Source organism: Diceros bicornis, chromosome 17 (assembly GCF_020826845.1).
Source record: "Diceros bicornis minor isolate mBicDic1 chromosome 17, mDicBic1.mat.cur, whole genome shotgun sequence".
In the NCBI taxonomy this organism is placed as follows: Eukaryota; Metazoa; Chordata; class Mammalia; order Perissodactyla; family Rhinocerotidae; genus Diceros; species Diceros bicornis.
The window spans coordinates 35,615,580-35,639,960 of record NC_080756.1 but is presented as its reverse complement, the minus strand read 5'-3'; the positions used below and the strand labels follow the sequence as shown (position 1 = coordinate 35,639,960).

The 24,381-nt window shown below is 39.9% G+C and overlaps 1 protein-coding gene across 1 annotated transcript in view; it reads left to right on the top strand.

The window, feature by feature from the left end:
* Positions 1-19,788: 19,788 nt before the first annotated feature.
* SMCO2 (single-pass membrane protein with coiled-coil domains 2) overlaps positions 19,789-24,381 on the top strand; it is a 42,707-nt gene continuing 38,114 nt past the window's right edge. The window contains exons 1-2 of the mRNA XM_058557400.1: positions 19,789-20,172; positions 21,827-21,967. Of these exons, the coding sequence (XP_058413383.1) occupies positions 19,789-20,172; positions 21,827-21,967 (525 nt within the window). The remainder of the gene's footprint in view (positions 20,173-21,826; positions 21,968-24,381) is intronic.

Here is a 24,381-nt window from a genome sequence, read left to right as displayed (position 1 = left end):
ATGCCAAGGCTCCATAAGACTATCAGTAGATTTCTCAGCAGAAAATTTGCAGGCCAGAAGGGAGTGAGATGATATATTCAAAGAGCTAAAAGAAAAAATTGCCAATTAAAAATACTCTACTGAGCAAAGTTGTCCTTGTGAATTGAAGGAAATACGAGGAGTTTTCCAGACAAACAAAAGCTGAAGGAGTTCATCACCACTAGACCAGCCTTACAAGATACATTTAAGAGAGTTTAAGGGAGTTCATGCTGAAATGAAAGGACACAAATTTGTAACAGGAAAACATATGAAAACATAAAACTCACTGGTAAAAGTAAATATATAGTTAAATTCAGAATACTCTAATATTGTAATGGTAGCAGTAAATCACTTATACTCTAGTATAAACATTAAAAGACAAAAATATTAAAAATAACTACAACTACATTGATTTTTAATGGATATACAAGGTAAAAAAAAAAAGTAAATTATGGCATGAAAAACAAATTGTGAGGGGAGTATAAAAACGTAGAGCTTTTGTATGTGTTCAAATTTAAATTGTTTTCAGCTTAAAATAGACTTATAAATGTTTTCTGTAAGCCTCATGGTAACCACAAAGCAACAACATACAGAGTAGATGCCCAAGAGATAAGGAGAAAGGAATCAAAGCACACCTCTACAGAAAATCAAGTCACAAAGGAAGAGAGCAAGAGAGGAAGAAAAGAACAACAGCATTACAAAACAACCAGAAACCAATTAACAAAATGGCAATAATACCTCCCTTCCTATCACTAATTAGTTTAAATGTTAATGGACTAAATTCTCCATTCAAAGGACAATGGTTGAATGGATTTAAAAAAAAAGACTCAACTATATGCTGCCTACAAAAGACTCACTTCTCTTTTAAGGGCACAGACAAACTGAAAGTGAAGAGATGGAAAAAAATATTCCATGCAAATGGAAACCAAAGGAAAGCAGGGGTTAGCTAAACTTATATCAGACAAAATAGACTTTAAGCCAAAGTCTGGAATAAGAGACAAAGAAGGTCATTATATAATGATAAAAGGGTCAGTTCATCAAGAGGATATATTTGTAAATATTTTTGTACCCAATGTAGGTGTACCTAAATATGTAAAGTAAATATTAAGAGATCTGAAGGGAGAATAGACAGCAATACAACAATAGTAGAGGACTTCAATACATCACTTTCAACAATGGATAGACTATCCAGACAGAAAAATCAATGAGGAAATATTGAACTTGAACTATACTTAGGACTAAATATATCTAATAGATATTTACAGAACATTCCATCTGACAGCAGCAGAATACACATTCCTCTCAAGCACACATGGAACATTCTTCAGGATAGATCATATTTTAGTCCATAAAACAAGTCTTAAAAAATCTTAAAATATTGAAATCATACCAAGCATCTTCTGACCACAACGGTATGAAACTAGAAATCAATTACAAGAAGAAAACTGGAAAATTTAAAGGTATGTGAAAATTAAACAACATGTCCTTGAACAACCAATGGGTCAAAGAAGTCAAAAGAGAAATCAAAAAATATTTTGGGACAAATGAAAATGGAAACACAACATACCAAAACTTATGGGATGCAGCAAAAGCAGTTCTAAGAGGGAAGTTTATAATGATAAACGTTTACATAAAGAAAGAAGAAAGATCTCAAACAATCTAACTCTACACCTCAAGAAGCTAGAAAGAAAGGTCAAAATTCCTCTTGAGAGGAATGTGTACTCTGCTGCTGTTGGATGGAATGTTCTGTAAGTTACTGTTAGGTCTGTCTGATCCAACATGTAGTTTAAGTCCAAAGCTAGCAGAAAAAAAGAAATAACAAAGATCAGAGTGGAAATAAATGAAATAGAGACTGAAAAGACAATAGGAAAGATCAAGAAACTAAGAACTGGTTTTTTGAAAGGATAAACAAAATAGACAAATCTTTAGCTAGATTCCCCAAGGAAAAAAGAGGACTCAAAATCAGAAGTGAAAGAGGAGCCACAACTGATACCAAAGGTATACAAGGAATCATAAGAGACTACAATGAACAAATTATATGCCAACAAATTGGATAACATAGAAGAAATAGATAAATTCCTAGCAACATAAACCTGTTAAGACTGAATCATGAAGAAATAGAAAATCTGAATAGACCTATAACTAGTAAGGAGATTGAAGCAGTAATCAAAAATTTTCCAAAAAAAGAAAAGCTCAGGACCAGATAGCTTCACTAGTGAATTATACCAAACATTTAAAGAAGAATTAAGACCAATCCCTCTCAAATTCCTCCAAAAAATTAAAGAGGAGGAAACACTTCCAAACTCATTTAAGAGGCCAGCACTACTCTGATACTGAAGCCACGTGAGGACACAAGGAAAGAAAATTAGAGGCCAATTACCTCTGATGAACATAGATGCAAAAATCCTCAACAAAATATTAGCAAACTGAATTCAACATCATATTAAAAGAATCATACAAAATGATCAAGTTGGATTTACTCCAGGGGTGCAAGGATGTTTCAACATATGCAAAAATCAATGTGATACACCACATTAACAAAACAAAGAATAAAAATCATATGATCATCTCAATAGATGCAGAAACAGCATTTAACAAAATCCAACATCCCTTCATGAGAAAAACTCTCAATAAACTATGTATAGAGGGAATGTACCTGAATATAACAAAGGCCATATATGACAAGCCCACAGTTAACCTCATACTCATCAGTGAAAAGTTGAAAGCTTTTCCTCTAAGACCAGGAATGAGACAAGTGTGCCCACTCTCACCACTCATATTGAACACAGTACTGGAAGTCCTAGCCAGAGCAATTAGGCAAGAAAAAGAGATAAAAAGTATCCAAGTATGAAAGGCAGAAGCAAAATTGTCTGTTTGCAGATGTCATGATCTTATATATATAGAAAATGCTGAAGACTCCACCAAAAAACTACTAAAATAAACAAATTCAGTAATTTGCAGGACACAAAATAAACATACAAAAATTAGTGGCATTTCTCTACACTAACAATGAAGTATTTGAAAAAGAAATTAAGAAAGTAATCTCATTTACAATAGAATAAAAAAGTAATATATTTTGGAATAAACTTAATAAAGGAGGTGGAAGACCTATAGACTGAAAAATATAAGACATTTATGAAAGAAATTGAAGAACAGAAATAAATGGAAAGATATCCCATTTATTGGGATTGGAAGAATTAATATTGTTAGAATGTCCATACTCCCCAAAGTGATATACAGATTCAATAAAATCCCTATAAAAATTCCAATGGCATTTTTCATGGAAATAGAAAGGACAATCCTGAAATTTGTATGGGACCACAAAAGACTCCAAATAGCCAAAGCAATCTTAAGAAAGAAGAACAGAGCTGGAGGCATCACACTTCCTGACTTCAAATTATATTACAAAACTAAAGTAATCAAAACAGTATGGCACTAGCATAAAAACAGACACATAGGTCAATGAAATAGAATAGAGAGCCCAGAAATAAATCCACACATATATGGACAATTAATTTATGACAAAGAAACCAAGAATATACAATGGAGAAAGGATAGTCTCTTAAATAAATGGTGTTGGGAAAACTGGACAGCCACATGCAAAAGAATGAAACTGGATCACGAATCTTACACCATACACAAAAATTAACTCAAAATGGATTAAAGACTTGAACTTAAGACCTGAAACTGTAAAACTGCTAGAAGAAAACATGGAGGATAAGCTTCTTGACATCAGTCTTGGCAGTGAGTTTTTGGATTTGACACAAAAACAAAGGCAACAAAAGCAAAAACAAACAAGTAGGACTACATCAAACTAAAAAGTTTCTGCACAGCAAAGGAAACCATCAACAAAATGTAGGGCAGCCTATGGAATGGGAGAAAATATTTGCAAATCGTATCTGATAAGAAGTTAATATCCAAAATATACAAGGAAATCATACAACTCAATAGCAAAAAAACCGAACAACCCAATTTTAAAAATGGGCAAAGGACCTGAAAAGACATTTTTTTCAAAGACAACATATGAATAGCCAACAGGTACATGAAAGTGAAGGAGGTAGAAAAGAGGAAAGTGTTGAAGATATAAGAGAAGGATCAGTTCAGCATCACTAATCATCTGGGAAATGCAAATCAAAACCACAATGAGATATCACCTCATATCTGTTAGAATGGCTATCATCAAAAAGACAAGAGATAAGTGTTGGTGAGGATGTGGAGAAAAGGAAACCTTTGTACACTGTTGATGGGAATGTGAATTGGTACAGCCACTATGGAAAATAGTATGGAGATTCCTTAAAAAAGTAAAAATAGGACTACCACATGATCCAGCAATCCCACTTCTAGATATATATCCAAAGGAATGAAATTAATATCTCAAAGAGATATATGCACCCCCACGTTCACTGCTTCGTTATTCACAGTAGCCAAGATATGGAAACCACCTAAATGTCCATGGACAAATGAATGGATAGAGAAAATGTGATATATATATTATTCATCCATAAAAAAGGATATCCTGCCATTTGTGACAACATGAGTGAACTTGGAGGACATTATGCTGAGTGAAATAAGCAAGACACAAAAGACAAATACTGTCTAGTCTCACTTATATGTAGAACCTGTAAAGTGGAACTCATAGAAACATAGAGTGGAATGGTCATTACTGCAGGCTGAGGGGTGGGGGAAAAGGAAAGATATTGGTCAAAGAGTACAAACTTTCAGTTATAAGATGAATAAATTCTGGAGACCTAATGTAAGGCATGGTGACTGTAGCTAATAATAATGTACTATATACATGAAATTCGCTAAGAGAGATTTCAAGTGTTCCCATCACACACACAAAAATGGTACTACGTGGTGATGGATGTTAATTAGCTTGATTATGGTAATCATCTCACAATGTATACGTATATCAAAACATCACATTATATGCCTTAAATATATGCAATTTTTGTCAATCATACATCAATAAAACTAGAAAAAGATACACTAAAAAAATACTAAAAAGCAGAAAATCACTTAAAAATGATACATGTATAACTTAAACATTTTGTTTTAACCTAAAAAGTGTGCCTCCATTTGCTACTTTTCTGAGTTAGGCCTAAGGCATTTTTTTTTTTTTAATAATTTTATTTATTTATTTATTTTTTCCCCCAAAGCCCCAGTAGATAGTTGTATGTCATAGCTGCACATCCTTCTAGTTGCTGTATATGGGACGCGGCCTCAGCATGGCCAGAGAAGCGGTGTGTCGGTGCACGCCCAGGATCCGAACCCCGGGCCGCCAGCAGCAGAGTGCGCGCACTTAACCGCTAAGCCACGGGGCCGGCCTAACCCGAGGCATTTTTGAGGGGCTCCGTCAACTGGAGTTCTGCAGAAATCGCCAATGATATATCATTTGTGGCATCCAATTTGAGTTTCTTTCAAGGAAGCAATATGAGTGCAAAATCCTACTAGATTTTTAGTTGTAGGGTTTCTTTTAACCCAAACTTTTACAGTTGTGTTGCCCACACCTACTTTGACCAAAAAAAGACAACAACAAAAGTAGCAACTTACCTTTTTAAGATTTTTCCAAAGATTAGCTTTCATAAAACAACCATTTTAGACTCTTATTCTGTCACTTTCTGTTATTCAATACAAGTACAAGTGGCATGAACAGGTCACAAAGGGAAAAGAATTCATTAGGTGAGAGAGTCTATGGACAGAGCTCCTGCCACACGCCATTTTCTTCCACCAAGCCTACCAGTTCACTAGCGTGCACAGCCATTGCTTCCTGTCAGAACAGAATAGGACTCCTCTTCTTCTTCAAAGAGCCCTTCATGTGGACTCTGCATCTAATCTCCCAACACCTCGGGTACCTCTGTTTATCTCCTCTTGTATCTTCAACATTTCCCTCTTTTCTACCTCCTTCCCTTTGGCATTTAAACCTGCTCTATTTGTTCTTATTAATGAAACAGTCTTCCATACGCCTGCGTCTTCCTCCACCTACCATCCTTCTCTTCACAGTCAGATTTTTTTTTTTTGTAACTTGCCAATACTCCCACACTTCCTGGTTTCACTTCCTCATCTCCGATTTACTTCTCGTCTCACACCCTTCCACTGAAATTCTTCTCATCCTGGTCATCAATGACCTCCTTGTTGTCTCCAGCATTTCTTCCTTTGTAATTGTCACTGTGGACCACTTCCTCCTTTCTTGAATCTGCCTTCCTCGGCTTCTGTGGTATCTCACTCCTGGCTTTTGTCTCACCTCTGTCGCCATTCAAAGGTTGGAATTCCTTCAGGCTTAGTCCTAGGCTTCTTTCTACACGACCTAATATCTCTGATCTCATCCACTCCTAGAGCTTCCTTACCACCCAACTGCTTATGATTCTCAAATCTGTGATTCCATCCTGATCTTTATTCTTAGCTCCAGAACTATATATCCGATAGCCTACTGATTATATCTAACTCTATGTTCCAGAAAGACCTTAATCTCAACATGTCCAAAATGTAATTCATCACTTTGCCCTTCCTCCCCAATCAGCGTTTCCTCTAGTGTCCCTTATTTTCATGTAGGGTACCAGGATTTACCCAGTTTTCAACCAGAAACCTGTAAGGCATCATTGACTCAGCACTCCTCTCACTCTATACATCTTATCAACCACATCATTCATTCAATAAATATTCATCTATCTATGTCAGTTCTTTACATGTTAGAGTTGCTAGTTTAGCATATAAAAACACAGGACACTCAGTTAAATTTTAGTTATAGACACACAACGAATAATTTTTTAGTACAAGTATAATCCATGCACTATTTGGGACATATGAAAAAACTATCTGCTGTTTATCTGAAACTCAAATTTAACTGGGCATCTTATATTTTATCTGGCAACCCTATTATAAGTTTTCAGTTTCAATTATTCATACCACTGTCTTAGTTTAGGATACTAAAAAATTAAACAGAAGCCACAGTTGAAAAAGTGGTAACTTGCAACACCAGCTATCTAAGCTCAATTTGTTATAGCTGAAACTCGTTCAGACCCACATGTTCCAAGATAAGACCACAGACAAAGTATTTAACAGTAACTCCTCAGGGACCCATGTGTGCCAATAAGACTGCTTACTGCTCCAGAAGTGTGTTAGTCAGCACAGGCTAGCATAACAAAATGCCATAGACTGGTAGCTTCAACAACAGAAATTAATTTTCTCACGGTTTTGAAGGCTGGGAAGTCCGAGACAGAGGTGCCAGCGTGGTTGGTTTCTGGTGAGAGCTGTCTTCTGGTCTGTAGACAGCTGCCTTCTGGCTATTTCCTCCCATGGGGAGAAGGGATAGAGAGAGAGGGTGTAAGGTCTGTGGCATCTCTTCTTATAAGGGCACTAATCCCATCATGAGGCCCCTACCCTCATGACTTCATCTGAACCTAATTACCTCCCAAAGTCTCCATCTCTAAATACCATCACATTGGGGATTAGGGCTTCAACATACGAATTTTGGGGGACACAATTCAGTCACAACACAAAGCTTACCTAGTTTGTAAATTGGACCAATCCCTGCCCAAATGTCACTTACTAACTCACCCACAAATTACCCCATGACACACCAGCCTCCTAACCTCCCCACTTTGAGACACTACTGGGACTCCATCAAGATGGTGCTTTCCCTTGCTCAACAAGGTTTATAAAACTTCAGGAGGTGCTGCACCAGAACCATCATCTCTCTGCTTCCTAATTGGTAAACTAGCCTCTCTCTCTCTCTCCCTACTTTTCTCCTCTAATCCAGTGGTTTTCAAACATTAGCTGCCTCAGAGTCACCTGGCAGGCTTGTCAATACACAGAGTGCTGGGCCCACCCTCAGAGTTCCTGAGTCAGTAAATCTGAGATGGGGCCTGGGAATTTGCATTTCTAACAAGGTCCCAGGTGCTGCTGCTGCTGGGGGTCCAAGGACCATATCTGAGACCTCTGCTTTAGAGATCCTCTGTAATTGTCTGGGTTGGGGGCTAAGCATTGGTAGTTTTTAAAGCTCCACAGGTGATTCTAACATGCAACAGGGTAAGGACACTGTTCTAGTGCATTTTCCACGCTGTAGCCAGTATGCTCTTTGGAAAGCACAAATCTGATAGAGCAACTCATCAGCTGAAAACATTTAATGGCATCTCATTACCCTCAGGATTAGACATAGCTCCTTACAAGTCCTACAGGGCCTGCATAATGTGCTCCCAGCTTACTGCTTTCCTGTCACCTCCAGCCCCATGTCAGGCTACTTCATGCTCTGCAATCCAGGCTTACTGGACACACTGACCTTCACAGCAGTTCCCTGAAGTTGATCTTGTTCTTTTTCTCCCGGAGTCTTTGCACATTCTGCCTCTTTACTGGGCAAGTTCTCACCAACACACCTCCTCACCTGGCTAACCCTTACTTTCGCTTTAGAGCCTTACCATGAAGAAGTGTGATCCACGGGCCAGCAGCATCAGCCTCTCCTGGGACCCTGTTAGAAATGCAGAATCTCAGGCCACAGCCCAGACCTACTGAATCAGAATCTACATTTTAACAAAATCCCAGAGTGATTCCTCTTTACATTAATATTTGAGAAGCACTGTTTGAAAGCTCCTGTAAAGCTTGAAACATATTTTCTCCGACTTGATGTTTCTGAGTCCCAAACACTCTGCCAGGTGCTTCTCCTCTGTGCCCCCGTGGCAATCTTCCCCAGGACCTAACACACTGCATCTGTGTGCACCATCTCCCACTAGCCTGGGAGCTCCGCTGGGGCAGGACTATATGTTTATTCATGCTTGCGTTCTCCACCCTAGCTCAGCACCTGGCACATAGAAGATGCTCAATAAATAGTTGTTGATTAAATAAATGTTTTTGGAAACAAGTAGAGAAAGCATCAGATTTCCAGTTTAAAGACATTTGGACTTAAATTCTTGCTTTGCCAATTACTAGATGTAGGACTTTGTGTAGGACAAGTCACTCACCTCTCAGAACTTGTTAACCCACTGGTAAAATGAGAATAACATCAACTACCCTACGAGGTTGTTGTCAGGATTAATGATATAATAGATATAAAGCCAGAACACAATGTCTGCCAGGTCAGAGTTGCACAATAAATATGAATGGTCCTCTGCCTTAGTTCCCCCAAGCAGCTAGACTTCACTGAGTTTAGCAGAATACTACTCATTGGTATAGAAATACTGGCCATCCTTGAACTTAATGCCATTTTTCTTCCTGTTTTCTTCCCATTGCATAAAAGCAAAAACAAATCATTTTTTTAATCCTCTCTCCGGTTTCTATCCCCCAATGTCCTAAAGGAAAGTAAATAAGGGAACTTGTTCATAAAGTGATTCAAGGTGGAACAGCAAACAAAGGACTTTTAAGCAGAATAATCTGCTTAACATATAATAGCTGGAGGTTAAAATTTGCGTTCAGAAAAGTCTTAGAGTCTTTTTGGTAATTCACCCTGTGGTCACTCTAACATCCTCCACTTTCATTCTCCAACCACAAAATTCTAATGCCCTCAATTTCCTGCTCCCATGCTTCATCTAACAGTTGAGCTAACAAAGAGAGAGGGTGAAATTATCAACACCAAGCTCAAAGGGTTCAAAGGAGCAAGGGGCTTTTAAAGAAGAGGAGAAGGCAAGGGAGGGAGGGACTTTCTGTCTACTGCAGACTTGATTACGTGTTGGCTGTAAGACGGCTCTAGATCTTGGCCACCCTATGGGCTTTGTAATGGATCAGAAAACTGTATTACTGGACCTGAATTCACATTTCTTCTGAAGTGTTGTGCTAGACTGGCTAACCTGAAGACTGTTTTGTTATAGATCATACCACCCCCACTTCCATGATCAGGAGTAGAAAATAATGCTAGAGTTACTAGATAAACCACAAATGTCTTAAAGATGTTTCTTTGACCTACTACATCCAAACCAAATTCTTTGCTCTGGTCTTTGCATAAACAATATTTGGATAAACAAATATTTCATGCTTTAGTTAGCTTATCTGTCTAAGGAACAAAGTAATCCATCACCCACTGCAAACTTCTGAAAAAATAATGAATAGAAACTAGTTGACAGGATTTCTTAACTACAAAGAACTTCTCTGCAAAAAATAATTAATTGAAATTAATTGTGAATAATACATGTGTAATGGTTAATTTTATGTGTCATCTTGACTGGCCATGGGGTGCCCAAATTGGACATATCTGGATGTGTCTTTAAAGATGTTTCTGGATGAGATTAGTATTTGAATTGGTGGACTCAATAAAGTATATTGTCCTCTCCAATGCAAGAGGGCATCATCCAATCCATTGAGGACCGAATAGAACAAAAGGTGGAGGAAGGAGGATTCGATCCTTTTTTCTGCCTCACTGTTTGAAATGGACATCTCACTTTCTCCTACCCTTGGACTTGGATTTACACCATCGGCTCCCCTGGTTCTCAGGCCTTTGGACTCAGACTGAATTATACCACCAGCTTTCCTGGGTCTCCAATTTGTAGATGGCAGATCTTTGGTCTTCTCATCCCAAGATTTATTATAAAGATTTGACTCATGCGATTATGGAGGATGAGAAGACCCAAGATCTGCCCTCTGCAAGCTGGAGACCCAGGAAAGCTGGTGGTATAATTCAATACACCAATAACATAAGATATATACATCCTATTGCTTCTGTTTCTCTGAAGAACCCTGACTAATGCAACAGGAAAATGTTTATCAAAGGTTTGGATTAAAAGATTGACAGAAGGGAATAATAAGGCTCCTCTCCCTACTTTGCCTTCCTGGAAACTTTTTCTGCACAGAGGAAATTTGGTTTGAAATCTACTACGCCTTTGATTGAGTTAAATATAACACCAGAGGATTTATACAGAATTAGTTCTCGTCTGGTCCCTTGAAGGGGGCAAAGTCAAAATCCCTGATATAAATCCGTTGAGTAATCCACTGGTAACACAAATACTCTCATTCCCCTCTTTGTACGTTGTTATTCCATTTCTTTGACTAAGTATTTCTATTCGCCCTATAGTAGAACTACAGGCTCTTAAAAAGCCGCTCTTTTCCTCTTGAAAAAACAAAAGAAGGGGATGAACCCAGCTGGCTTAAATGTCTGGCTACCTGGGTCTCAGATCTCTAGCCAAGCCACTCCTACAGGATTTTGCAGACCAGAGCAGCTGGCTCCCTGCTTTGCTGTCCCCCTTCTGTCTCTCACCTCTGTCTTTCCATTTATCTGCCAGTTTTAGCTCCTGGCCCCCACTTCAACCAGAACAGCCTCTTAAGGCAATCTTATCAAATGCAGTGAGGAATGAATTCTGTGGACCTCATGCAGGGACACAACGTTCATTCAGGACTCCATTCCATTCTTTTCAGGAGGGAAGCCTGTGGAGGTCACTTCCCCTGCCAGCCTCGGCTTGTCCTGTCCTGAGGGTCACACCTGGTCACCTAAGCATATTCTCCTCAAAGCTGTTGATCCTCTCTCTACTCCTGATTCAGGCCTTCTTGTTCCATCCTTAAATATGAGACAAGTGGCCACCCCCGCCCCTGCAGACCAGGCTGGGTTGTCTGACAAGCACCACTTGACCTGACTACTGTTTCTTCTGATGCCCAGTTTGCACTGAACCGCTTGTGTACTCACCATAAGTGGATGTTATCAATTAGCTGAGGCTTCTTCTTACCTAGATAAGTTTGTTAGAATCTAACATTACTGAGTCTAGGACTGTTACTTCAATATAAACTGTGTGACAGCTATGTGTGTTGATTCATGTTAATCGACACAGACCCCCAGTGCTGTTGGAAATCCAAACTGCAGAACTGGTAAATTAGCATACTCAGGACTGTCATCCAGAGTCCTCACAGAGAGGGCAGCACTTCAAATCTTTACCAAAATCTGGAACAGAGAATTCCTTAATTACCAAGGGGATGTTAGAAGTAATGTTCGTTGGTGAAGGATTGTTCTTATAGTTATTCAGAAATGGCATTTCAGGCAAACTAGCCTGTCACATAAAATAAGATTATGAAAATTATAGGAAAATATTACGGTAAAATGGGCTAAATCTTTCTAGATAGAAGTTTCTCGGCCTTTTCGTATTACTGGCTTCCTACAAAGAGTACCACAACGGTATGTTGGAAAAGAATTGCTGCCTTGAATGATTCTTTGAGGGAAGTAGAAGAGAAATTTTAGAATCTTTATGAGACATTGATATATTCCAAGAAGTTTTTTTTTTGTGAGGAAGATCAGCCCTGAGCTAACATCTGCCAATCCTCCTCTTTTTGCTGAGGAAGACTGGCCCTGGGCTAACATCCATGCCCATCTTCCTCCACTTTATATGGGACACCGCCACAGCATGGCCTGACAAGCAGTGCGTTAGTGCGCGCACAGGATCCGAACCAGCAAACCCCAGGCTGCCACAGCAGAGTGCTTGCACTTAACCGCTTGTGCCACCGGGCCGGCCCCAATTCCAAGAAATTCTTGATTTTGATAAACTTTACAGATTGCCAAGCTGAGGCTTTCATTCATCTTTTCTCATGCAAATAATAGAAAGATACAATTACATTTGTCACTTATTTTATTACTAAGAATAGTTATTTACCATTTGCCATTTTTTCTCCTTCCAAAATTTCAGATTGTAGTTGACTCTCTTATTTGTGGTAGTTACGTTCTGTACAGTTTCCATGAACACTGAATTAGTGAATACTGACCTGCTGTTCCTAGGGAAAACACAGAGTTAGGTTTCTGCGAGCCTCTGGTCATAACATTTTCATTAACTGATCAATATATAATGTTGTTTTATGAGTGTTTCTGTTTAAAGACGCCATATTTAATATATATTATTGATTCATTAACACTGAACTCGCAGCCAACAACTCATGCCTGAGTTAAGCTTATCTAATACATGCTTTTTTCCTATAAAGAACATCACAGCCTTCTCATGCAAAGGAACACTAGATAGCATTTTAGCACTACGTTTGGGGGCCATTTTAAAAGTGAAATCACCAACAAAAGGCATAAAAGTGCAAAATCACAGCACTATATAGTCCCAAAAGGACACTTGTTTTCAGTATGAGAACCACAACGAGAAGGCAGAGCATCAACTTGTCCAACCTCAGCTGGGGACATGTCGTCAGGCTGCTTTATGAAAATCCACAAGTGACCACAAAAGCACCAAGAGTGTTGATTTTGGGTGTTTACAAATAAATTTTAGTGAGGAGGTCAATTCGCAAGTATGGAATCCGTGAATAATGAGGGTTGACTGCATGCGTTCTTATTCTTCAGCCATGTCTCCCTGAAGTACACTCATTCTTGACCTTCTCTGCTGGAACCCTCCTGGGCCTGCTTTCCTGAGGCAAAGTCCTTAATAGGATCCTTTCCCTCCCCACTGTTAAAGTCGCCTAATAACTACCACTCTCTGCAGGGAGCATTTGAGAGCCAGCAGGAGTTGGATGCAATAAATTAGATCACATTTAAGAAGTAGGAGCTGAGATGATACCTATTCTGGAGATAATTACAGTTTTGTAAAATCTGTTCCTTAATCGCATAAAATGAAACTTTAATAGAAGGATTGCAGAGTGATGGGGTGGACACTAAAGGAAATGAGGGTCAAAAAGGCACATTTCTGATATCACATCATATAAGGGACCACCCACTCTGGGAACTGTAAGTTTTCTTCCTAGGCCTATGATTGTGAAATATGTCCTGTGAAGTCTATGGTTCTGGAGTTCTGTTTGATGCCAGCAACCTCAAGCGTGAGAGCCCACAGCCTGGGGTCTTCCTGGGGTCTCCACGAATATTTCAGGCTTTCATCTCAACGTCCAAGGAGAGACACACCTGTCAGCTGGCCCCGAATTTTCAACCAGGTGGGATTCTGAGGTTGAGGATCGGTCATTCCGTAGGAGACCCCTGGTCTTGGGAGTACCTCCTTCAGGAGCTGGCTAGACTGGAAAACGTGTTCCATGACAGCCTTTCAAATGCGGTCAAGATTCTTTAGTGTGGTTGGGTCTGCCCTCTATTGCTTAAAGGTTTGTCATTCTGAAAAGACGATTCTCACCAGAGCTTGCTGAGATAAAAGCTGCTGCCCCACCCCGTGCGGGGGAATGAGTGTTATTTCGGTGGCTTTGTACACACACAACTCTGTAAATCTACACCTTGGATGAAAGCCCAGCTGGAGAATGGAACATTCCCTGTATGGATTCCCTGAAAAACAGGCACGTATGCTCAGACATGAAAGAACAGCAAAGGCTGCCCTGGCAGCTCCCCACAGTGCAGAATTTCAAAAATGCCTGCGGCCTCACCAAAATGAACAAAAGGAGGTAGCAAGAGTGAGACTGGATGTTGGTGAATTCTTGGCCTCTCCTCCCTTCCACCCCCAGCCTCCCTCCCTACAGATGTTGTCGCTGAGCTTCTGTCAGCCTTCTTGCCTTACTCTTTGGCTCATTCCCCAGGGAGCCGTATGCAAGCAAGTGTGGCAAATGTTGCGCGAATCAAGGAAAAAGATTGCTTTTGCCTAGCTAAGTGACTTTAGTTTTCCTTTATTTTTTAAATGACACTTTTTTCCTAATTACAAAAGTTGTCAGGCTCATTGCAAAAAAAAGTTGAACAACGCAGATAAGCAACAAAGCAAATGTCAAAAATCAAGTATGATCCCACCATCCAGATATAATCATTGTTGACACTTCTGTTGTTTTCTTTTAGCCTTTCTCTATGAATCAATACGAACAAATATGTTTTCAGTGGGATTATATCGGGTATACTGTTTTGTATACTGCCTTTTTCTCCCACTTGGCAATATATTCTAAATATTTTGTCATGATATCACATATCTTCAGATCATCATTTTTTAAAACAGACTTTATGCTTTACAGCAGTTTTTAGGTTCACAGAAAAATGGAACAGAAGGTGCAGAGATTTCCCATATGCTCCTTGCCCTCACACATGCATAGCCTCCCCCATTATCAACATCCTCCCAGACCACCATTTTTAATAGCTGAATGGGCTTCCATTATCATAATTCTCTTAACCAATCCCTATTGTTGAACTTTCACATTATTTCCAGGGATTTTATTCAAAATACGTGGAAAGCAATTAACAGCCAGCAGGCAGGGACCGGCCAATCAGAACGACCAGCCAGTCAGAGCAGAGCTGGGTTCTGGAAGCCCCAGACTCTACCAGGCATGAACCTTAGTTTAGTGTTTGAACAGCAAGGAACTCTAGGGATGATCCGGGAGGCAGGCAGTAGAGGGGTACTGGGGGGAGAGCTTCAAACAGCACTTAGTTATCAATTACAGCAAAAGATTTTCAATAGTCTAACAATCCATGTGGTTATATTGGTGCAAATTTTCTTAATCTCACAATACTTATCAATATTACAAATAGAACGGCTATGAACATCTTTATGGAGACATCTTTGCACAGAACTCTGATTATTCCTAGATACACATTTGCTGGGTCAAAAGATGATACATTCATAGGGCTTTTAGTATTGTAGTTCCAAATTGTTTTTCAAAAGTTACCACAATTTATACTTCTACCAAGCTTATAATCTTTTTTACCAACTTTACCATTAAAACCTGTGTGCTGTGGGGTAGATATTTTGTATCTCAGTTCCTCTCAACCCAGCAAATCTACTTATAGATGTGTCTCCAATAAAAATACTCTTGTATGTGCAAAAAGAGGTGCATACATGGTCATTCATTGTAGCATTGTTTATAATAATAATTGTTTATAATAAAAACCCTGCAAAGTTGAAAACAAAATAAATATTCAGGAATGGGGGAATGGATAGTTTAAATGCTTTATGGTAATCCATATTATGAAATATTATACAATGATTAGAAAGAATGAAGAAGATGTGTAAGACTGACATGGAAAGTTCTAAGACATATTGAGAAAGAAAAGCAAGTTGTAAGACAGAATATGCAGTATGATCACAGTATATTACATAAAAAAAGGATTTGAATGTGTAAAGTAATGTATATATAAAAACATAACTGTCTGCAAAGAATACACATCAAAATATTGACACCTCTGGGGAAAGAAGTGGGATTATAGGGCAAGTGAAAGGTTTTCTCATTTTTCAGTCTGTATGTTTTTACAGTGTTTGAATTCTTATCGTGATAAAATGTTCTCATTGTGTGATTTTTTTTTGATGAGGAAGAGTGGCCCTGAGCTAATATCTGTGCCAATCTTCCTCTATTTTGTATGTGGGAAGCCACCACAGCATGGTTTGATGAGTGGTATAGGTCCGCAGCTGGGATCTGAACCCGCAAACCCAGGCCACCAAAGCAGAGTGTGCCAAACTTCACTACTACGCCACCAGGCTGGCCCCCTCACTGTGTGATTTTTTAATGATATTCTTTAAAATGAAAGGGTTAAATTCAGTCATTTTCCTTTGTCTTTTCTTTTTTCTAGTAGAAGAAACCTTCCCTTGCTCCAAACTTTTAAATGAAATTCCAATATATATGAAAACTGAGATTAGTGCTGGTCTAACTACAAACCAGCTTCAAGGGCCTGAGATCTGGGCAGTCACATGATCCCCACACTTGATTTAACGCTCTGCTGTTGCTGTCTTGAAATTCTTAATAATTTTTTAATAAGGGGCCCCGCATTTTCACTCTGCACTGGGCCTCGCAAATTATATAGCTGGTCATGACAGTAGAATAGACGTTCCCTGAGTTCCAGTCTTTTGTGAGCTTTCAAAGTATCAGAACCACCTGCTAGCCAACCAGGGGATGAAGACTTGGAAGTCAGCCTCCTGAGTGTTCTGAGCAGCCCTCAGCATCCAGGTCCTTGAAATCAGAGCTTCAAATGACTGAGGATTTCAGGCGATGTATGGGCTCAAGTCTTTGCACTCGAAAGCATGTCAATGCTAGGTACACCTATAGCACTTTTATCGCACAGCATTTCTTTCTGAACGTCTTCCAGATTTCTGTAGAAAGTCCCTAAGAGTGCAGGGTAAGTCAAAATTTGCATAGGACATAATAAATTAAAACTTTTTAACCAGAACTTTGGGTTAAAAATGAAACACAATATCTTCTTATGATCTCACCTTGGAGGAGGTAGGATGGCTGATGTTTCAGGTAGAGGAAGAGAAAGAATGTATGAAAATCTGTATTCAACCTCTTTTTTTTTTTTGCACCAGCAGAAAAATAAAATTTTCTTGTCGTGGCTTGCTTACTTGGGGCTTTCACAATGATTCCGTTTTTTTCATCCTCTGTCAGATGAATTGTTCAATGTCTGAGAGAAGGTTTTGTGCACAGAAAAGACTAATTACATCTCTGTCTTGCAAAAGGAAATGAAATGAGTCTCACGGGGCTTGTCTTGGAAAACCCACACCAGTGCCCAGAAACCACTGCTTCCCTTTTCAATGGCTTAGAAACCATGCATTCCTTTCTAAAACGCTGCCTGAAATTGTTGTGATCCGATAGCATGACTTGGGTCATGTCATGCTCTGACACAGGAATCCTCACTAACTCCCCATTGCCAGCGGGCTTGTCTGCCTTCCTGCCTTTCTTCCTTTCTGAAATCTGTACTGTACAGAAAGTCACAAAAATGTCCACTACTCCAAAACAGCCACTTTTAACCTTTGGGTGAACGTCCTGTAAATTTTCTTTCTATGTAACGAAAAAATATAGACATGGCTATAAACATGTATTTACATAAATGTCTTTCACCATTGCCTTCTCTTCTATTTAATTGGTTAAAACAGCAATTAAATTGCAATTGAATAAAATACAATGAAATTTGTCAGAAAAACTATCTCCTCATAAAATTCTGTTTAAGTTCGAACTCCCTACTTTGGCATTTAAGACAGTTCCTGTTCCCCAGAAAACTTTCTTCCCTAGTCTTCATTTATCTGAACAATATTTGATTCAAGTCACACTTACTGTGTGAAGCTCTTTATAAGCATTAGAAAAGCCTCCCTACCCCGATGTAGGTGTCCTTCAATAATCCATTGTCTCTGCAACCTTACAGCACTTACTATATAAGCCACTCAGCTTTGCCATTCAAGACATACTGACTGTTGTTGTTAATTCATCTTTTTCTAAATTGAAGGCAAAGACTGTCTTGGACATCCTTTTATCCTCTGCCTTATTTAGCACACTGCCCTAGATTTAATAAGCAGCTGATGAATATTTGATAATAGAGATGAGGATGCTATTACCACCACATAAGGGGACCTCACATTGACGTTTTATTCCTAAATATCTGTGAAGCCGTAGGCACTACTTTCCCGACTCTTTCTCATTCTGCGTGCTCTCTAACAATTTCTATAGTTCCAACTCTAACATCATTCTTGTTTAGAGTCTGATGGGAGAGTTTCTGATTCCAAGATCATTCCTTAATATCACAGGACACGACACACTTTTCCTCCCTCTCGCTCTTTCCCTCTTTTTCTTTCTTTCAACTCAATATCCTGAAAAACAGTGACTGGATCATTTTATTAAAGGGCTGGAAACCAGGGGTTTCCCAGATGTGGAATGAATAATTTCCCCTTAGCCTGGTGGTGAAGGCCTTCACCACCTGAGGCTTCATGTAGTCTATATCCCAGGCCATCACTTCTCACTTTTAGTGCCTACTGTGTTCCAGGGACTGTACCAGGGTCTTTATACACAATTATTCCACTTCCTACTCACAATCAGTCTGCAAGGTAGATGTTCCCAAATTTTGTTGGTGAGAAAAGGAAAGCTCGGAGACATGAAGTGACTTGCAGATATCTCTCTGTCTTGGCAAAGTTAAAAAAAGGCCCATTCAAAGCAGATTCGCTGTCCTAACTATGGCTTCACAGTGGTGTTAGAGAGTAAATTAAAATATTACAAACCCCTCCAAGGAAAGGCACTTATTAAAATGTTCCGATTCCTTTGAGAGCATAAATAAATACATATTTACTCCTCTAGGTTTAATTCCTGAAATCTCTGGGCCCTCAGTGAAGCCTTTTGCTAACATATTCAGGGCTTAGGGTTTTCACAGGGATCCAATGTTCTTCTTCACACCAAGTGCCACATCTTAGGATTCACTGGGCTAGGGGTGGCCTGGTGACAGGCAGGTAGGACAAGTTGGGACCACAACCAGAATGTCCCACTGGGGTGGGGCAAAGGCTGGGGAGTTAGATCCAGCTGCAGGCCTGGCGAGGAGTCTGTCTCTGAGCACCTAGAGATTATGGCACTGGAAGAGAACAGGTGGTTCAGGAAAACTGTCAAGGTACAAAATCCAGGATGCAACAATGAGGATGCCCCATGACTGTGGTTGCTGCTGTTTAAGAGAGCTTCTTGTGCACTTGGAACTTCACTTAAGTTATCTATAATCTTAAAAAATGTTTCCAAAAATGGGGTCCATGAAACACAGTGCTATGAGCATAGAAAACTCTCTGGAGTCAAATAAACATGAGAACAAAGGTACTATTTCCACCCCACCAAAGAAATTAGATTATTAAAGGCTTTAAAAATACAAAAATAAGCAAAAAGTCCTTGAAATCAAGAAGCCATATTGAAAGCATTTAAGATAAGAATACATAAAGAGCAATAGAGATGGCAACTATAGTCTCTGAAATTTTGAGAAATTTTTGTTAAAAGGAAAGAAATAAGATGGTAGCTCAAAGACACAGAGTGAAGGGCTTTCTTTTACAAGCTAGGAAGCAGGACCAGGTTTGCACACAGAGGCAAAGCGACAGTGCAAAGGCAGAGCTTGAAGATGTAAGGAATATACTTATATGTCTGTTTCCTCAAAGATATTGCGAGCTCCTTAGAGGAATGCTGGAAGATGCACTCAAAAAGAGTTTTTGAAATTGCAAGAGACTTGATAATTAACAGACTATGATCCCCAAGAATGAACAAGGATCTGAACTAAGGGAGCCTGAGGAAGGAGAGTGGAAAGTACTTTCTCTCGAGCTCCAAGGGGAGTGGGAGAGGATGAGAAGAACACAGGGGTATTCTGAATGGAGTAGAGGCTACACAAAGGAGCTGTTTGGCAATGGAGAGAGGACCCACATCAGGTGGCCTCCATCAGTGTGGCAATGCCGGATGCCGGGTCTCTGCCCGCAGAGGGGGCTGGCAGAGCGGGAAAGGAACCAAGCAAGACAGAAAACAACTGTTGGGGCCCATATGTTTGGGAGGCAACAAGAGATGCATAAAGTTTTGCCGAGTAGCAGTGAGAACCCAGCAGGAAGAATGGTGTATACAGTGGTGCTTCAGGGCATGGTCCCTGGGGCCAGACTAACCACGTTTGAGTTTGAATCCCAGATCCCTTTTTTTTTCAACAGGTGGTGAAAATTAAATCAGGTAATAAATGTAAAACACTTAGAAGAGTGCCTGGCACATTATTAAGCACTCAATAGGTGTTAACTATCATTCTTATTAAATTGTGGTGGAACCACTCATAAGAATCATGATTTTTCTTAAAGAAACATGAGGTCACCTGGGGCAACCAAATGTAGGAGCATAGTCATGATATGAGGCAGAAACCCAAGGCTGAAGATTGGCCAGAAGGCATTATGGGAGGTGACGAGGTGAAGGAGTCTGAGTTGCGAACTAGGAAGGGAGTATAGAAAAGCCCAGAAGGAGAAAGGGGAGATATCTGAGCTTGAGCTTTTAGCTGAGGAAATGCTCAGGATGATGACATAACCTAAAATGTCGCCATAAAAATCATGGCTCCCAGACTATGTGTTCATTCCATTCCTTTGACAAAATTTTTTCAGCACCTCCTGTGCGCCAGCCATTCTTCTGGCGCTGGGGCTACGGCAGTCAATAAAACACCCAAACAGCCGTCTCCTCGCGGAGCCTACATTCTAGCAGGAGCACTAGTAATTGTCCAGCTCAACTTAGACTCCTTCCTCACAGTATTAATCTTCTCAATGAACCAATTAGGTAGGTATTATAATACCCATTTTTCAGACAAAGAAATTAAATTTTGCCCCAAACCAAATAACTAATAAATGGCAAAACCAGGTTTCAAACACAGATCTAATTCTAAAGTTCATGCTTACAAAAACTGTTCTATAGCTCATCTCTGTGCTGCTGAATAATTTTGGCAGGTGAAGAGGAAAGCCTTAAGAGTTGAGGAGCTTAGGGGCTGGCCCAGTCGTGTAGTGGTTGTAGTTAAGTTCACAGGCTCTGCTTTGGTGGCCCAGAGTTTGCAGGTTCGGATCCCAGGCGTGGACCTACACACCACTCATTAAGCCATGCTGTGGTGGCATGCCACGTACAAAATAGAGGAGGATTGGCACAGATGTTAGCTCAGGGCCAATCTTCCTCACCAAAAAGAAAAAAGAAAAAAAAAGAGTTGAGGAGCTTAGAAACTGTAAAGTCAGAATGTTAGGCCCCTCCCGTGTGTGCTGAGTTCCCCAAGAATGATGGGAGAAGATGAGGTACAGACAGAAATGTGAACTTGGCACTGAAGGCCTGGGAGAAGTGAAAGTGTGTTGTGGAGAGTGGTAAGAGGAAGTGTGGACTTCAAAGGTGAATAGATGACAGAGATATGGGGGGAGTGGTCCTGGTTTGCACGAAGATCAACTGCTTCCTCGCTCCTGCTGAGTAGGGAGGGAGTGGGAGAAGTTGTCTCTGCCATTGTAGAAGATCTTTGAGTTTCCTTGAGAAAGCCAGATGCTTTGTTCAGGCAAGGAGATGAAAGGGGCAGGCATGGCAGAAGCAGCTGAAGTTAGTAGAGCATCCCAGAACATCCTGTCAGAGGCCAGTAGACAGATGGACAGAGGGCTGTGGCAGGAGAAAGATTTAGTTTCCAAAGAGTTGGCAAGAGAAGCAAGGAAGTTGGGAGACAGGCTGGAGCTGTCAGTTAGGAGAAGGGCAGGGTACCTGGAATCTTGTGAGAGGGGGTTGAAGGGTTGCATGTGCCAAGTTCCAAGTGGAATGTCAGAGAGGGCAAGTCCAACTGCAAACGTACGTGCCTAGGTGTGTACCACCCACCAGCGGCCTCCTCTCTGCCTTTTGTGCTGGGGAAAGGAGGCTCTGGCATCACCAGCATAAGAGATGCTTGACTGTTGCTAGTCCACCCCATTGAATTCAGAGGTATTTGTGATTACCAAATTGGGAGAAGCAAGGATATCAGCAGGTATATACTATTTCACAGCCATACCATCTCATCATAACATTGCCAGGAGCTTATGGTGACATAAAATCCTTGATTACTGGAACCAAGCTCCTGTAAATTCCTGAGATCCCACTTTGTCCAGCTAGCATGTGCTGAAAAGGGTAATCTGGATGGTCTTGCCTGGAGAAAATTCCCCCCAAATCTAAGTTAGAGATTTCATCGGCTGTCTTTTAAAATAGTTGATTTGTTCCTTTTGACTAATGCTTCTCCAAATTTGTAATTTTAAAGGTTTTGATGAGGGATTCATTCTAGTTGTACCACACAGTCCTAGGGGCCAATGGCGTAAATATACAGGAATGAAGAGATAGGCTGTAGGGAGGAGAGGCGGGATTCTAGTTTATAAGATCTAGAGTGAGAGTACTTCCAAACTTTAATGTGTATATAAATTGCCTGGGATCTTGTGAAAATGCAGATGCTGATTCTAAGGTGAGTCTAGGTATAGAGTGGGACCTCAGTTTCTGTATGTTTAGCAGGCTCTGAGGTGATGCTGTTGCTGCTGGTCTGCAGACCGTACTTTGAGTAGCAGGGACCTACGCTACATAACTAGCCAAAAGTTAGCTTCAAAAGATGGCTTGTTTTTAAGGTAAGAAGGCTATTAGCCAATCCCTTAAAACATATTCAGCATCAAATTTGTGTGTACTAGTTAAGATGAGTACAAAACTTGTAGCCAGAATTTGCAGTTTTAAATTCTGATTCTACCATTTTCTAGCAATAAAACTTTGGGCAAATCATAGATCATCTCTGAGTCTCAGTTTCTGCACCTAAAAAGGTAGTGGTAATAAGATCTGCTGGAGTTGAGTGACCACACAGGATGGACATGAGGATCAAATGAAACAACTTAGTAAGAGTGCTTTGTAAACTGAAAATGCTGCCCATGGGTGTGCATTATTATTATTATACTGTGCTATGCAAAGCTAAGAAAATCTTCCTCGTTGCTCCCATTTCCAGTTTTTATTTTAATAAATAGGTAGATAACATTGCCAAGCATTTGCTATCTATCTGACACTGTGTTAAGCACAGTAAGAATTATTTTGTTTACTCTTCACAACTCTAATAGCATTAGTAGTACTAACGTTAGCCCCATTCTACAGATGAGGAAAGTAAGACCTAGAACATTAAGACTATGCCCAGCTGCTAAGTGTTGATTCTCTGGTAAGAACTCAGCCTGACTCTCCAAAACTCAAGCTCTTGTTCACTGTATTCAGTTGATTCATTGTAGCATACATCCAGCATCATAGAGGAAGGTGATGGTCTAGAACAGTGGTTGGCAAATGTTTTCTGTAAAGAGCAAGATAGCAAATATTTTAGGCTTTGCATGCCAAATTTAGGTCTCTCTTGCAACCATTCAGCTCTGTCATTACAGCACAAAAGCAGTCATAGATAATACATAAAGGAATGGGTATGACTGTTTCACTAAAATGTTATTTACAGAAACAGGTGGCAGGCTGGATTTGACCTTCCGAGTCTAGTTTGCTGGTGCTTGGTCTAGAAAATTCCGCGTTGTCCAACATGGTAGCCACTGGCCACATGTGGCTATTTACATCTAAATTTACTTAAATTAAATTAAAACTTTAATTCCTCAGTTGTATTAGCTACATTTCAAGTGTTCAATAGACACATGTGGTTAGTTCATACGTATGGAACAGTACAGAGAACATTTCCATCATCACGTTAAATTTTAGATTCCTGGTCTAGATCATCTCTGGGGGTGGAGGAGAAATCCCTTACAAGTAGCTGTGAGGACATGGAAGTTCTGAGCCCTGGCTTTGCTGGTTAACCAGCTATATGACTCTAAGCAAATCACCCCACCTCCCAGAGCCTCAGTTAATGTATACATAAAATGGGGATAATACCTTCCTCACCATGTTATTGTGGGAACTGAATGAGAAAATATGTGAAAAGCACTTTGTAATCTATTAGGAGTTGCACAAACATAACCCATCATTATGATTCTAATTGTTATTTGAAATGTGAAAAAATGTATGGATGCAGAATTTGTGTAGGCTGCATTGAGAGAAACAGATTTCCTTTTAAACCACCCAGTGGGCGCCATTCGGATGTCAGAGAGTTACCAAAATAAGGAAATCTTGTTATTTGTACAGTGTTCTAACTTTTGGACAGGAAAGAGACACTAAACCAGGCAGAGCTCAGCAGCCATTCATCTTTCCGAGCTTGGAATTGCCCTAGTAATGCTTAACACCTTCAGGAAACAGAAGAAACAGGACAAAAGCTGTGGTGAAATCAGGCAGGTCACAGCGTCCTTCCTGAAAGAGATCAAAGGTTTATTCTTCTTTGTCACATTC